The sequence below is a fragment of the Perognathus longimembris genome, chromosome 18 (assembly GCF_023159225.1).
Source record: "Perognathus longimembris pacificus isolate PPM17 chromosome 18, ASM2315922v1, whole genome shotgun sequence".
Classification (NCBI taxonomy): domain Eukaryota; kingdom Metazoa; phylum Chordata; class Mammalia; order Rodentia; family Heteromyidae; genus Perognathus; species Perognathus longimembris.
The window spans coordinates 10,771,924-10,787,985 of record NC_063178.1 but is presented as its reverse complement, the minus strand read 5'-3'; the positions used below and the strand labels follow the sequence as shown (position 1 = coordinate 10,787,985).

At 45.7% G+C, this 16,062-nt stretch overlaps 1 protein-coding gene across 2 annotated transcripts; it reads left to right on the top strand.

The window, feature by feature from the left end:
• Positions 1-308: 308 nt before the first annotated feature.
• Positions 309-15,478, top strand: Nudt5 (nudix hydrolase 5). 2 transcript variants are annotated; one of them, XM_048367529.1, is made up of 10 exons: positions 309-451; positions 5,115-5,218; positions 6,376-6,443; positions 9,699-9,748; positions 11,158-11,265; positions 12,415-12,510; positions 13,004-13,105; positions 14,729-14,737; positions 14,879-14,932; positions 15,234-15,478. In XM_048367529.1, exons 2-10 carry the CDS (start codon positions 5,156-5,158, stop codon positions 15,341-15,343), a joined length of 660 nt encoding a protein of 219 aa, XP_048223486.1. In that variant the 5' UTR covers positions 309-451; positions 5,115-5,155; the 3' UTR covers positions 15,344-15,478. The 2 variants fall into 2 exon arrangements, with proteins under 2 accessions (XP_048223486.1, XP_048223487.1); XM_048367530.1 differs by lacking the exon at positions 309-451 and adding an exon at positions 5,735-5,846 and having other exon boundaries at positions 5,127-5,218.
• Positions 15,479-16,062: the final 584 nt, after the last annotated feature.

The window sequence follows — 16,062 nt, the reverse complement described above, 5'->3', positions numbered from 1 at the left end:
TGCGCTTCCGGGAGTGCCCGCCGGGCTATATTAGGTCAAGGACCCTTCCGGTTCCTAAGTCTCCGAAGCTGCAGCGGCAAAAGAGATGGAAGCGAGCGAGGTGAGGGGCTTCAGAGTGCGCATGCGCGCGCGCACACACATGATTGGACCCCGAAAGGGTGCCACCGCAGTGGCAGGGAGAGAATTTTGGCAAGTCCGCGGCATACCTCGACCCGGAAGGTAATGATGTGAGCGCTCGCTCCGCGGCGGCGTGCCTACGGGTGCCGCGAGGCGGGCGGACGCGTGGGCGGACGTGCGGGCGGGCGCGCGCGCTCACACCCTCCGGGCCCCGCGGGCGGCGGCGCGGGCGTCTTTGCAGCCGGGGCTCCGGCGTCCGCTCCGACGGCCGCTCCGGGCTCACCTTTGTTCCTCTCGCCCCTCTTTCCCCTCCCCACCGCACACCTGGGAGCAGGTCAGTGAGCTCAGGCCCGTGGCCGGCCAGGGGACGACGGTGCGGGTCTCGGTCTCGGACGGGGTGGGCGCGGTGGGCCTGGATTGCGGGGGGCGTCGAGGGCACTGGGGTGGGGTGGGGGGGAGCTTGATTTTGGAGGCTAAAGAGGACCGAGGTGGACTTGAGAACGCAGAGAGAGAGAGAAAGGCATCTTCGCTCTACCTTGAGGATCGGCTTTAGTTCGTCCAGCTCCCAAAAGCGAGCGTGGAGGAACGCGGCTGGGTTTCCCGGCGCCCCTGTTCAATGACAGACTCGTTAAGACGGGAAGAATTCAATCCCGTTTCCTTCCTCCTTCCCTTTCCACCAGCCCGAGTTCCGTTTTGTTTGTTTTAAGAGAAGGAGAAATCACCGGCTGCTGGGAAATGCCTTTTGAAACTTAGTCCAGTGCTTCCTAGGATGGATGGCAAGCCTTGGGCAGTTGAGGTTGCAGCTATTGCTCGCCCTCCTGAGCACCCTACGGAGTTAGCAACGGAAGCCACCGAGTATTTTGAGTTGGAAACTCCTCAGGAAAAAGTTACAATCTTAAGTGGTTAGTTAAGAGCCTTGCTTTAAAAGATACATTCTCAAAACAAAAACGCAAGTTACAGTGTTGCACTTATGTATGGCTTGGGGTGGGTTCTGCTGGTTTCGTTTGTAAAACACTTAAGGAATACAGGATTAATCTGTCCTTTGTGTGCTCGAGGGAGGGAGGGAGAGAGAAGTAATATTTCCGTGTATTCTGTTTACCTTTTTTCTTTTTTGCCAGTCCTGAGACTTGAACTTAGAGCTTACACTGTCCCTGAGTTTTGCCTAAGGCCACGTGCTCCTCCTTAGTGGTTGGTTAATTGGAACTGAAAGCCACACAGACTTTAATGCCTCAGCTGTTTTTGAACTGAAATTCTCAGACCTCAGCCACATAGATAGCTAGGATTACAGGCACAGCGATCTGTGCTTAGTTCTTTTTCCCTTATTTGTCTTTTTTGGGGGGGAGGGGGACAGTTCTGGGGCTTGAACTCAGGGCCTGGGCACTGTCCCTGAGCTTCTGATTTTTTGCTCAAGGCTAGCACTCTACCATTTGAGCCACAGAGCCACTTCTGGCCTTTTCTGTTTATGTGGTGGTACTGAGGAATCGAACCCAGGGCTTCTTGCATGCTATTAATACTGGAGATTTCCTTCTCTTGGCCAAGAAATTTACAGTCAGACAGGATAGTTCATGGTACTATTTAATCTAGAAATAAAAGTGGCCCCTAGAGGAAATGTTAACACTAATGAAGGAGCCTTGAAGTTAAGGTATTTTCTGTTGTAGATAGAAAATCTACAACAAGGAAAGGTAATAGGAAATCTTTTAAGACAGCATTCTGGTTATTTGTGGAGAGGCAGCTAAATGTGTAAAGTACAGGGAAGGAATTCCATATTGATGTCTTTTATTCATGTTATTACTTTATAATACTTTGTTTTCATTGTTTAGTACTACAATTGTTTTTACACATACAACCAGTATTCAGAAAACTAGCACTACAAACAGAAGATAATATAACTTATTATTTTTAATTTGGCAGTACCAGGTCTTGAACTCGGAGCCTTTGGCTCACTTGACTTGCTTGCTCAGCTCATGCTGTACCACTGGAACCACACCTGCAGTCTAGCTTTTTGCTAGCTATTTTGGAGATAGTGTCTAGTAGACAATTCCGTGTGGGCTGGTTTTGAACCACAGTCAGTCTCCTGAGTAGCTAGGATTACAGTCTTGAGTCATTGGTGCCAGGCAAAAGCAGCTAGTTTTTAACTACCATAATTGTCTCCACTGAACCACAAGAGTGATTTTATATTCATGTGTCTTTGATAAAACCATTACTGTAGTACGATAATCACTCTTTCTCAAGCATGTTAAGAAAAGGGTCAGTAGTCAGGTAACAAAGGGAAGTTATTGTGCAATTCCAAAGTGATCAATAGAAGCACATTTTCTTCTTTGAATCCATGCATGACTAATACGTCTAGGTTAATATTTCCAAGAGTCAGCTGATTTTGTCCACAGGGATATCTTGTTACTGCCACCAGTTCCTTGGGTCCAGTCGTGAGCACTGAGCTGCCCCTTTCTCCTGATGTCTAGTCTCCTTTAATGTCATCTCCTTGACAATAACTTGCATTTACCCCTTCCCTGGGATCTCTTTTAGAACTAACAAATTCTTATTTGCTTGACTTTAACAAAAGAATCATGAATTGTTCCTGGAAAAAAAATCTCACCTCTTAATTTTCTTTTGAAATGCCTTGTTTTCCCTATTCTGTTGTTAAACTGTTCCAACTGTGTGACCCTTTTTCTTTTCTTTTGGTGGGGGATGTGTGGGGGGTCATTACTGGGGCTTGAACTCAGGGCCTAAGCTCAAGGCTGGTGCTCTGCCACTTAGCCTACAACTGTACTTCCAGATTTTGTTTTGTTTTGTTTTGTTTTTTGTGTGTGTGTGTGTGTGGTTAATTGAAGATGAAAGTCTCTTGGACTTTTCTGCCCAGGCTGGCTTTGAACCATGATCCTCAGATCCCAGCCTTCTGAGAAGCTAGGATTACAGGCATGAGGCACCAATGCCAGGCCTTCATTTGTTAATTAGAAGTATTGTTTATATTTGCACTTGAACTTTTTTTTGGGGGGTGCTTGTCCTGAGGCTTGAACTCAAGGCCTGGGTGTTATCCCAGAACTTTTTTCGGTCAAGACCAGCACTCTCTTGAGCCTCAGCCTTTGTTCAAGTAGTTTATGGGAGATAAAGGTCTCCTGGACTTTCCTGGCCAGACTGGCTTTGAACGGTGACTCTCAGATCTCAGCCTGCTGAGTAGCTAGGTTTACAGGTGTGAGCCACCAGTGCCCAGCACTTTTTTTTTTTTTTTGAGGTGTTCTCACAGTCTTACAGGCTTACAGAGACTTACAGTCTCAAGCAGTCTTCTTGTCTCAGCTTCCCAAGTAGCTGGGACTACAATCATCACATCTGGCAACATATAATAATTGAATAATGAGTTTGAGTTCAGCCTGCCTTTTGAACTCCTGAGTTTTAACTCCCAAATATCTCTCACCAAGCACTTGCTAATATTGCACTCCCCAAGTTTGTGAGAAATCCTCCTCTTAAGTGGAAAGTTCTTCTTACTGCCTACACCCAAAACTAGCTTGTATAGCAACAGCAACTGGAGGTATGCCTCTATAATTGTGTATTTTGGCACGTGGTGCAGTGGATCAAAGTAGAGTGTGGTGGATCAAAGTAGTAGAGCACTAGCCTTGAGCAACAAAGGTCAGGACAGTACCTAAGCCCTGAGTTCAAGCCTCATGACCAATCAGAAAAACAAAACAACAAAAAAAGAGATTGTGTATTTAGTTTGCCTGTGTATTAGAAGGGAAGGGAATGTCCTTAGAAATGTGTTTGCTCATCTTGAGCAACGTTATCATTATGTGTATGGTGGAAAAGTTGAGAACCAAAGAACTTTGCACACATTCCTTATTTCTCAACCTTGCTTCAGGTTGTGTGTCCTCCTTTATTTATGTGGTTCAGAATGAGGCTGTTTACCAGTTTGCTTTGTTTCTATTATACCTCGGTATTAAACTGCCTTTTATCATTTCCTCTCTGCCCCCAAATGGAAGTGATTCGTCCTGCTCTAAAGCATCCTGGTACTAGCCAGGTACTGGTGGCTCATGCCTATAATTCTAACTACTCAGGATGCTGAAATCCAAAGGATTGTGGCTTGAATGCCAGGTAGGAAAGTTTGTGAAACTTTTATCTCCAATTAACTGCCCCCCCCCCACAAAAAAAAGGCCAGAAGTGGAGCTGTGCCTCAGGTGGAAGAGTGCTAGCCTTGAGCAAAAAAAGCTCAGGAACAATGTCCAGGCTTTGGTCCCTCCAGCATGCTTGCTGTTCTTTATTTTATTTTTATCTATTTTTGGCTGTGGGGCTTGAACTTGGGGGCTTAGGTGCTGTCTCTGAGCTGTTTTGCTCAAGGCTAGCTCTCAACCACTTTATGCCACAGTTGTGCTTCTAGTTTTTAGTGGTTAATTGGAGATTAGTCTCAAAGGCTTGTCTTCGAACTGCACTTCTCAGATCTCAGCCTCCTGAGTAGCTAGGATTACAGGCGTGAGCCACTGGTACTAAGCATATACGTGCTATTCTGTAAGCAATGTAAAATAGGTTCTGTCCAGAGTGAAACAACTGGTGGGAATAGAGAGAGTAAAGGAGGACAAATAGAATCACAATGCTTTATGCACCCATGTGATGATGGTGAAGCTTGTGGAGATTGGTTTGGGAAGGAGAGGAAGGGGGTTGAGGAAGAATGAGAGAGCGGTTAAGTGGTGGAAAGACATTGTATGTGAGTATGGACATGTTAGAAAAATAGCTCCTTGCACAGCTCATTGATGCTAATTTTAGAAATGTATAAGCTAGGTGCCAATAGCTCACACCTGTAATCCTAGCAACTCAGGAGGCTGAAATCTAGACAGGAAAGTCTATGAGATTCATCTCTAATTAACCACCAGGAAACCGGAAGTAGAGCTGGGGCTCAAAGTGATAGAGCACAAAAGTTCAGGGACAGTGCCCAGGCCCTGAGTCCAATGCCCACGACTTACCACCAAAAAAAAAAGTATAGGAAAAGTTTTGACTTAACTCATTATTTTTCAGAGTGAACTTGTCACCCCAGGGCCAAAGACTGACTGGGTTAACAATGGACAACCAAAAATCATCGGAGTCTCCTCAGAACATGGAACAGCGCATTCTTTCAGAGGAGGTATAGAACTTTGCTCTGTCCTTTTCCTCCCCACCTAGAACAGAATTTTTGAAAAATACGCAATTTCAGATGGTTGTTTTTCATTCTCAAAAATAATTCTGAAATATTTTTAATCCCATTTTGGGACTCAGGCACATTTTGTCTTTGTGAGAGCAATATCTCCTAAGTGTGCTCTTTTTCCTCGAAATAGTCCTAATTCTTCCTGAAGTTTCCCTGGATAGAAAACAAAATGAGATAGGAGTCTTAGGACTTTGGCATTTACCTTTTAGTTATCATAAATCTTAGCTGTTTTTAAGTGTTCCCAACATAAATGTTAAAAAGTTCTTAATGATAGCACATTTTATACTGAGTTCCAGAACTAATGTCTGTCTCCCATCTTACTAAATTTAGCTTTTAGAGTCTCTAGCAGGACCCATTGCAAGGGATAAATTGTAAATCTTTCATCTGGGACCTCTGGCCTTGACACTTACTGGAAATCTTTTTTATTTAAAATCTTTCTGTGTTGTCTGTGAACAGATCTGCTGATAAATATTAGGTTGCTGCTGGCAAGAAGCGAGAGATAGGATAGTAAGGAAACTGCTTTAAGTTCCCAGAGACACTTTCCTCTCAGATCAGTGTAGAGCTGTAGGTAAGTTAGTCCTTGGGACGGCAACTCCTCGCCACCTAGGCAGAACTGCCCTGGGGTACCCATTTTGGACTGGGTGGGGAGCCATGCGTGAGGATAGGAAATCCAGTCTGTGACCCAGCTTGCCCACAGTCGTTCTTCCTGCATCATCACTGATAGGAAAGGTCCCCTGAGCACCTAAAGCTCAGCACACTGAGGTGGCCAGCACATACAGGAAGGAGTTCATCTCTGCTGCTCCCTTCTAGCTGCCCCCTTCTGCTCCAACCTGGGCCTTGTTATTTATTTATTGGAGCTGGGTTTGAACCCAGGGCCTTATGCATGCTCAGCATGGTCTACCCTGAGCTCTGCCCACATCACTCCCCAAGTCCTTAGACTATCACTTTCTTTCACCTCTCAGTAATCCCTTAGAAACTCCAAAAGGAAATAAGGTTACCCTATAGAAGACAACTTTGAATACTTAAAAACATACCCTTTTTATTTAAAAAAAAAACAACTTGGAAGTTTCCCAACTTACTATCTGTTCTTCTTTTAGTTAATTTCAGAAGGAAAATGGGTGAAGCTTGAAAAGACAACTTACATGGATCCTACTGGTAAAACTAGGTGAGCTTTATGATCTCTTGTAGAATGATCAATATTTGCACTCTCTGGGTCTCTGTTGACTGATTGACATTATAAACTTTGATGTTTCCCTCATTGTGAGCTGGTTTTTAGATAAAGAATCGGAGATAGCTGCTTTATGATTGTTAGAATATTTGGATCATTGATCATCTGAATAAAATTGGATTGTAGGGGCTGGGAATATAGCCTAGTGGCAAGAACGTTTGCCTCGTATACATGAAGCCCTAGGTTTGATTCCTCAGCACCACATATATAGAAAAGGCCAGAAGTGGCGCTGTGGCTCAAGTTGGCAGAGTGCTAGCCTTGAGCCAAAAAAAAAAAAAGCCAGGAACAGTGCTCAGGCCCTGAGTTTAAGCCCCAGGACTGGCAAAAATATATATGTGTGTGTGTATATATACATATATATATATAAATAAAATTGGGTTGTAAATTTGTTATATATAATCAAGAATCTACCCATTCATTTATTCATTTCTCAGTGCTAAGGATCAAACCAGGAGTAATCCTCAGATGTCAACCTCCCGAGTAGCTAGGATTAAAGGAATCTATTTTATACGATTCTGTTTAATCGATCAGTTGTGTAAAGCATAATTTAAGCTGACAAGGTATTATACTAGATGGCTGCTTCTTCAATTTCTAAATGAGAAACATTAAAGAGAAAACATAAAAAATGTAAAAGCTCCGTCTGCTAAACTAGAAGAAACCTTAATAAGACCTGCCTAGTGTTGAAAACATTCTAAGATACAGATAGCGCTATTAACTTACTACACAAAAGAGGCTGAGCATGGTACGAGCCATCAACAGAAAGTAAATCGTTACATAAAATGGCAAGTCTGTAATAGGTCAAGTGAGTTTAATACGTAGAACTAAATGAGTTTCATAGAGGAATAAGGTCCAAACCCAATACAGATGTGACAAGACCCAATATGTTTATATTTGTGAAAATACATACAGATATTGAGCCTAATATAATAATGAATTTGCCTCTTATTTTCTAATAGCGTTAAGCTCATAACAAAGTACAGCCTGTAACACTAATTAGTCTAGTCTTCTTTTCCAGCATTTATCAATTGAGGATATGCATTCGAGTCACCTGCCTTCTTTTTCAGAATACTCACATCCAGGTCTCGTTCCAGAAAGTCTTAGCAATTTGGTAGTGGCTTCAAAAGTTTACCAAACTGGGGCTGGGAATGTGGCCCAGCGGTAGAGTGCTCGCCTCGTATACATGAGGCCCTGGGTTCAATTCCTCAGCACCACATACATAGAAAAATGGCCAGAAGTGGCACTGTGGCTCAAGTGGCAGAGTGCTAGCCTTGAGCAAAAAAAGAAGCCAGGGACAGTGCTCAGGCCCTGAGTCCAAGGCCCAGGACTGGCAAGAACAAAAAGAAAGAAAGAAAGAAAGAAAAAGTTTACCAAACTACCATGCTTATACTGCCTATATGTAGCTCGTTCACCTTCTTTCCTCCATGTCTTCCTCTTGTAGTCTGACAAGGTTTTTATACAATTAACACGTATCATAATGTCATAATGTTAAGCTCTGAAAATGAACCTCTGTACTTGCTACTTGACCATATTTTAGTTGTTTTTTTTAACTGTATTTGTGTGTGTGTATGTGTGTGTGTGTGTGTGTTTTCTTTTTTGGTACTGGGGATCGAACCCAGGACGTTGCACTTGCTAGGCAAGCGCTTGGCCACTGAGCTACATCCCAGCCCTTGACCATATTTTATAAAACTAGAAGAAATGTTCAAAATCTTGTACTCCTTCCCAAGTTGTACCAACTGTCTCCATTAAGTTGTCACCTTGGGTTTAGCTGGTAAGCAAGCAGAGACTGAGACTTGTCACTCCACATTAAATACGCATCTCTCGGAGAGCCTTTGAGATTGTTGGAGCTCTCGTTCTCATACTTCTTCAGTGTGTTCCTATTTTACTTCTAATAGCATCCAGCACATTCTGCATATGTCCTTCTTCACTGTTATAACATGCTCCCCTTTTTGTTTCCTTATTCCTAGCATATTTGGGGCCACCAGTATTTTCCTGGCACTGTCTTCTTCAGTCTTTAGGACTTAACCTTAAGAGGAAGCAGAGAACTATGTCAAAAGGTGTTTTGTCTCTTGCAGTCTGTTTTATTCACTTACCAGAAACTGCTTGCTTGTTGGCTTCTTGGTACTAACAGGACTGTTGGGCCATTGGGAGTTATCCTAGTAATCTGACTTCCAAGGGTCTAGTTTGACATTTGCTCTTGTGAATCGGTACAGTGCCACAAGTTGTAAAGTTTGCAAAACGGGGATTTGTTGCTGTTATTTTTTTTTTAATTAAGCTAAATAGCTGAGAACAAGTGGTAAAGTAAGTCCTTAGGGACAACCAGGTAAAAGGGGTCCCTCTTATTACTATTGGGATGCAGATGTTGGCATACAGATGTTGACCCTCCTGCCCCAATCTTCAGACACACCCAGATGCATACCTTCCTTTAGAAGATGTCCTAACACTGTTTGCTTCTCCACTCTCAGCTTTTAGCACCTTTTTCCCTCATGTGAGGATGCAAGAAAAAAAGGGGGAAATGCCTGCTATACCCTTTACACCATGTGGTCTTTGCAGTACTGGCTGCTCTATATTATATAGCGCTCTAAGGATGTAGTATAGCAGAGATGTTACCAAACCTGAAATCAGTTATACCGCCACAAACTGGTAACAAGTAAAGCTACTAGAGGTTGCCAGAATTTTGTTATTTCCACCTCACTTTTTCCTCTGGGGACCACTGCCCCTAAGACCTACACTTAGAAATTTGGTAATTCCTCAGTCAATTAATGGGAAGTTTCTGCCTTGTCCGTTATGTGGTGCAGGTCGCATATGTACAAATGGGTCCCCTTTGCTATCCGAGGTGGACTGGGATTTCTAGGGCTTCCTTTGCCACACTGCCTGCTGACCTTCACAGCTGTGGTCACCAGTGTGCTGCTCACCCATCAACAGATGACTCTAGTAAGGGAAAGCTGCGACCCCACAGGCTTTCTGCTTGGACGGCATCCACAGGGTTAGCCGTAGAGTGGCAGTCATGTTCTGTGGTAATCACAGAAGCTATAAGGAAGCTCGGCTTGTTAACTGCAGGTCTTTACCGTTGGGATTTTTGACCAGTAGTTACTACTTTGCATGCGTTGCATTATTTGGTGTTATAGTCAGAAAACCTTGGAACAGTCTCATCTTAAGCACTAATGATTTTTTTTTCTTCCTTTGCCTGAATAGAACTTGGGAAACAGTGAAACGGACAACCAGGAAGGGACAGACAGCTGATGGTAAGGCTGCTACAGCTGCCTCTGTGAAGAAAGCGAGTGCAGGCCGGTGTTGAATGAGCAGAGAGCTTTTCTTCACTTAGGATCTTTCGTGTGTATTAGTTTATTCAGTGCTGTGTGGCTACATTAAACTGTCTTTGTAAGGAAATTTCAACTCTTTCTAAGCTCAGAACATTTTTTTAGAGGAAAATATAGTATTTTTTTTTAATTGGTCATGGGGTTTGGACTCAGGGCCTGGGTGCTGTCCCTGAGCTTCCTTTGTTCAGGGCTAGCACTCAACCATTTTGAGCCACATCTCCACTTCCAGTTTTCTGGTGGTTAATTGGAGATAGGAGTCTTGGGGCTTTCCTGTGGAGATAAGAGCCTCATGGACTTTTCCTGCCTTGGCTGGCTTTGAACCTTGATCCTCAGATCTCAGCCTCCTGAGTAGCCAGGATTACAGGTATGAGCCACACCATCGCCTGGCTATAGTAATCTTTATAACCAAACATAAAGCAGTGCAATTGAAAGCCACATACTATGTCTATATGTTAAGACCTCTAGAATCTTCTAGATACAATTCAAGGAACCCAGGTGAGATCTGTCAGCTTGGCAAAATGACTTGAGGAGGAAAGGGAGTTGGAAAAAAAGGCTTCTTTCCAGTTCACCTTTCCTTCCACACGTCAGTGGTTTGATTGCAAAGACCCCAGAAGCAGTAAGTCCCATGTAGTATGGGGAAGTTGAACAGTAAGTCTTTCTGGTTTTTACTTTTGTTGGCTTCTGTTTTTAACAGAAGCAAGCGGTGGTTTCATGCAGTTGTGCAGCTGGACTTGGCTGGTGCACAAGTGCTTAGCGGGAACTCAACATTCCCCCTGGCACTTTGGTTTTGTTTGCAGTAAGACCAAGCAATTTGGAGCAATGATCTTTTACCCCAAAATGTCAAAAGACAGCCTAGTCGGCATGTGCTTAAAACTGGCTTATAGCTTCAAGGAAGTCCAGGAGTGCATGCTCTGAAAGTCTCCCACTGGCCTCGCACTGCTGGCGAGCAGTGGTTCTGTGGAAAAGACAGTGTAGCCTGAAACTGTCTCCTTGGCCCTTGTGAAAGATGGTTTAGTTTCATTGTATTTTTTAAAAGAAATTGGCTGGGCACAGTGATGCATGCCTATAGTGCCGGATACTTGGGAGGTACTTTATGTCTTAAGAAAAAGGGGGCAAGGTGGGAGAAGGAAATTGTGACAGCTTAAAAAAAAAAATCAAATTGAAGTGTGACTGTTTTTACTTTCAAAGTAAGAATGTACTGCTTCCATACTACAGATTGACTTATTCGGTTTTGGACTTGGGGTTTCTTAACTTCTGGGGGCTTTGTTGGAGTGTCTAAACGATGGCTGTTCTGGCTGACCAGAGGATGTCCTTGATTCCACTTCCTGCCCCAGGCGTGGCGGTCATCCCAGTGCTACAGAGAACGCTTCATTACGAGTGCATTGTCCTGGTCAAACAGTTCCGGCCGCCAGTCGGAGGCTACTGCCTCGAGTTCCCTGCAGGTGGGTAACCCTTCAAGGCTGCCCTTGGGGTCCATGGGCCCCCCAGAGTGTGGCTTCTGCCCTCGGGGCCGCCCCTCCACCAGCCCCTCTCCCACGGGTCCACTCGGCTCATTTTGTATGAGAGAGGGCTGCCTCTCACTCCCAAAGGTGGGACTGGAAAAGACCCTGGCCTGCTATCGCGCATGCACGGGCCAGTGAAGTTGCCTGCATTTCAGCGAGGATATTGTCTCCATTCTCCAGTAGTAATGAAAGAGGCTAGTCAGAATTTGCTTTCTGGAGCCCATCTGAAGAAGTTCACTCGCGTGGTTTTGAAAGCCCAGCCCATTTAGTGGTGCTTGGTGGTCGTTCATTTGCCGAATACACCCAAGGCTCTGGGCTCCATCGCCAGCTCTGGGCTGAGGAGGGGTGGGGAGGACCACTGTGGTAATGTAGCGTTTTATTTTGTTTTGGCCAGTCCTGGGGCTTGGACTCAGGGCCTGAGCACTGTCCCTGGCTTCTTCTTGCTCAAGGCTAGCACTCTGCCACTTGAGCCACAGCGCCACCTCTGGCCATTTTCTATATATGTGGTGCTGAGGAATCGAACCCAGGGCTTCATGTATACGAGGCAAGCACTCTTGCCACTAGGCTATATCCCCAGCCCCACAACACCTGTTTTGATTTCTCCCTCTCTCTTCCCATACTAAAGAAATTAGTGACATTGAAAGGAGCTGAGTAGCGCGCATTCCCTGGCTCTTTTCATGGAGGGCCAGCCGTCTGTTGGCACTCCCTTCTGCTGGTACTTCCTGCCCACCGCCCTCTGTACTCGCTACAAGGCCTCTGTGTTTTATTCCTGAGGGAGGAGAGGGAGATGGGCAGCTGTCACATTGTCCACACAGGAGATGAAAGGAGGGACGAGCTTCCTGTGCTAAGTTCACGCAGCTGCCTAACCTCCAAGCCGCCCCTCTCCCGAGCTAGGCCTGCAGCACAAAGCACAGCTGCCATGCTCCCCAAGAGTGGAGACGAGAGGAGCCCCGATTCCCACAACTGCTTAAGCCGCGCGCCATGTTGTACTTGTGCTCTTTCACGTCATTGAAGTCACGAACCTTCTTCGCTGTGATCTGTGACTGTGGAGAACCTGGTCAGCATGACTCCCCGCCCCTGTCCCCCCAGGTCTCATCGACGACAACGAAAGTCCTGAAGCGGCTGCCCTGCGGGAGCTGGAGGAGGAGACGGGCTACAAAGGAGACGTGGCGGAATGCTCTCCAGGTGGGTGCTCGGCCCTGTCAGCCGAGTGGCACCTCCAGGGGCTGGGATTGTTTATGTGAGGGTTGTGTTGGGGTTCAGCCAATCTGGTGCAGACATGTAGGTTTCCACAGGCTGCCATGGTGCTGACTCTCCTTCCCCACGGGGAGCGGGCCCTGCTCACGCTGGCCAGCTGTGGACAGTTCCCCACCCCAGCTTCCCGCACTGCCCTCCCCCACGCGCCCCACTCTGCCCGACATTTGTCCACCCCAGCCCCGTCCCTCGGAACTGCCCAGCGCCATCTGACCCCTTGGGCTTACCAAGCTTGACTCGGAAATCCTGGGAAAGTACGAGAAGGCAGCCATCTATGTCCATGTACTGGCAGAATCCGTGCCTTGTGCTAACTGAATTCTAAGTCTCGTCTTCTTCCCGAGGCTTCAGCGGTGAAGCAAATGGCCAAAGAGCCTGAAGCTTCCCACCGATTTCTTCCCACATGGTGTTCTCTCTCTCTCCACAGCTGTATGTATGGACCCGGGCTTGTCAAACTGTACCACACACATCGTAACAGTCACTATCAATGGAGACGATGCCGAAAACGTAAGGCCTAAGCCAAAGCCAGGTCAGTGTGTGCGTGAGGGCTCCGTTTGAAGTGGTTGAGTTGTATTAAATACCTTTGCTTTCTAGTTTGATTTTGAATCCTAGTCTTCAGCAGGTCTTCTTGTCTGCTTTCCTGGTCTTGGGGTTTTTGGGGTTTTTTTTAGCATACAGAGCCTCTTATAGCCCAGGCTGGCCTCAAACTCCTGGTCCTTCTGCCTCACCCTGCCAAAAGCCGAGATTACCAGCATGTTACCTTGCCTAGCTCGCCTGTCATTGACCCTTATGCTTTTCATATAGATTACACATTTCCATATTTTGTATAATGCTTATGCTCCCACTTAGTAATATGAGCTTCAGACCTAAATATGCGAGAAGAACCCAGTCACCTTGGTTTCTTGCCTTCATTTGTATGTTTAAAAAGGGCATAGGCAGTTGTCAAGGGGCAGCAGCTTACCAGGTACTCTTTTGGGGCTCTGTATTGAGAGAATCTGTTAAGAGTATTTTTGGTCCTAAAATATTTCTTAGGAAGTTTGGATTCAAACACAAGAATGCCTTTGTCAAGTCTGTGTTATTTCTTGCAGCCCCCACAAGGGGTGTGTATGCACATATACCCACGTGGGACCAGAACCCTTGCATTCTTAACTCTTCATGGTTCCTGTTTCACTGTCCCTCTTTCAGCCAGTTTTAGTTTTTGAGCTGCAAAGGCACAGGTGTCATGGATAACAGTTCAGGGCTTCCTCAAGCTGTTAACTGTAGAATTAGCCTATGGTCCAGCGTCTTACTCCTAGCAGTGAAAGCGGACTCAAGCATTGTATCCTGTTGACGCCTTGTCGTGCACAGCAGCCCGAGTAGAAACAGTGGGACTGTCATTAGCAATGAACGGCTATGCAGAATGGGCCAGAAACGCAATGGAGTATATTATTCAGCCATAAAAAATGAAATGTGCCCATTCATGTTACAACATGAACGAGCCTTGAAAGTACTAAGTGAAATAAGCCCCACAGGCAAAAGGAGCAAATGCTGTGTGTCTCTGCTTACAGAAAATAGTAGCCTAGGTCATCAGACAGAATGTGCATGGGATCACCAGGGGTAGGGAGCTGGCACAGGGTTCCGCGCTTCTGTTTGGAATGAGGAAAATGTACATCTTAACAGTGGTGATAGTGGCAAAACATTGCTATTTAATGCCGCTAAATTGCCACTTTAAAAATGGTTAAGATGAGCCAGGCATCAGTGGCTTGTGTTTGTAATTCTAACTCGTCGGGAGATGGCAGTTGGAAGCTAGCCCGGGCAAGAAAATATGTAAGTGACTCCATCTCCAACTAACCAGCAAAATGCTGGACTAGGAGTGTGGCTCAAGTGGGACTGCACCTGCCAAGCACGCAAGTCAACCAAATAAGTGTGAGGCCTCGAGTCCAAGCCCCATCACCAGCAGAAGATGAGTAAAATGCTAAATCGGTTGTATTTTCCAAGTGTACAGGTGAATGTATTAAAGAATAGGCTTGAAATTTTGGTCACATTTGCTGTTGAGTTGGTCTTGGCATCCTGTCGAGCTCTTCTGTAGCCTCTATGGTGGCACGTGGTGTGGGAAGGGCTCCGGTGTCGGCACGCTGGGCCTGGCTGACGCCTGCCCCTTGTTTCTTTGCAGGGGATGGAGGTATGTTGCTCGGCCCCCGGAGGAGAGGCAGGCCGCGCGTGGGACGTTCTTGACGTAGCGCGGTGGTAACGGCTGCACAGCCTGGGCTTGGGGAGGCTTGTGTTCTCTAGCTTTGTGTTCACTTGCACTTTGTTCGTTTAGAATTTGTGGAAGTAATTTTGTTACCAAAGAATGACCTGCTGAATAGACTTGATGGTAAGCATTCCTAAGAGGATCACCAAGCTTTGGATTTTCCCTTCTGCGTCCCCAGCTACGGGGCAGGAACAAATTCCTGTTCTTCGTCTCCTGTATCTGGTTAATGCCAGATACCTGTTGTCAAGTGAGAGTTCTTTGGGGGTTTGTTCTTCCCTACAGAGTAGTCGAGCCTTGCTGTTGTCTATTCCGTGGTCTCTTCCATCTGTGGCAACGCATGGGCGGGAGTGGGTGCGTGCTGGAGGATTTGACTGGCATAGTGCACATTGAGTGCATTCCCTAAGATGTCGCCTTGCTTCCTCAGCTCTAGTAGCTGAAGAACACCTGACAGTGGACGCCAGAGTCTACTCCTACGCCCTGGCCCTGAAGCATGCCAACACGAAGCCATTCGAAGTGCCCTTCCTGAAATTCTGAGGCCCACAAGGACACTGGCCCTATGCTTTTGTACCTGAGACCACCTGGCCTTCTTCACAAAGACTTTGCATTCAACTTAGTTTTCTGTAGGTTTGAAAGTAGCTTTTTCATAAAATAAAAGCGGAATTCAAATGGTGGTATGGCTCTGTCATTACAGGTGGCAGTAACCATCACTTCAGTTTGTTAAACTAGCGGATATTAACAGAAGCTAACATCAATTTGGTATTCACTCCCATTGTTTTTTTAACCTCAACTGCTAGTTTTCATACCTAATCCAGGAGTTAAAGGCATTTCTATAGGAAAATGGACCTGAGTTCCAACTTTTCCTGCCTTCACCCCTTTCGAATTTAAGAGAGACACCTTTGTATAGGGACCCATTTCATCTTTCCTCATTATCTGCTATGTGGAATTCAGTTATACAGTAGAGGATGTGAAAATAACATTTTGTTAAGCCAGACACAATATTGCACCTGTAATCTGCAGCTCCTGGAGGATGAGAATTCAAGGCCAGCCCGAGGAACACAGCAAGACATGTTTCTGAATTAAAGATACGTCTTAATTGTGAACCACAGACATCGCGCGTCTCCAAAGGTTATGTTCTTTAATTATGATTTCTCAAGGGTGCATTCTGGCATTTTCCATGTTATTCCCATCCTCTGAAATCAGAGACCAGAAAAACTGGTAGAGACGAACCCTTCCCACAGACTACTTCCGAGGCC

Coding starts and splice junctions, on each gene's coding strand:
- Nudt5 (XM_048367529.1), top strand. CDS start 5,156: ATGGACAACCAAAAATCATCGGAGTCTCCTCAGAACATGGAACAGCGC. Junction 11,266..12,414: donor CTGCCTCGAGTTCCCTGCAG/GTGGGTAACCCT, acceptor CTGTCCCCCCAG/GTCTCATCGACGACAACGAA. Junction 14,933..15,233: donor CCTGCTGAATAGACTTGATG/GTAAGCATTCCT, acceptor TTGCTTCCTCAG/CTCTAGTAGCTGAAGAACAC.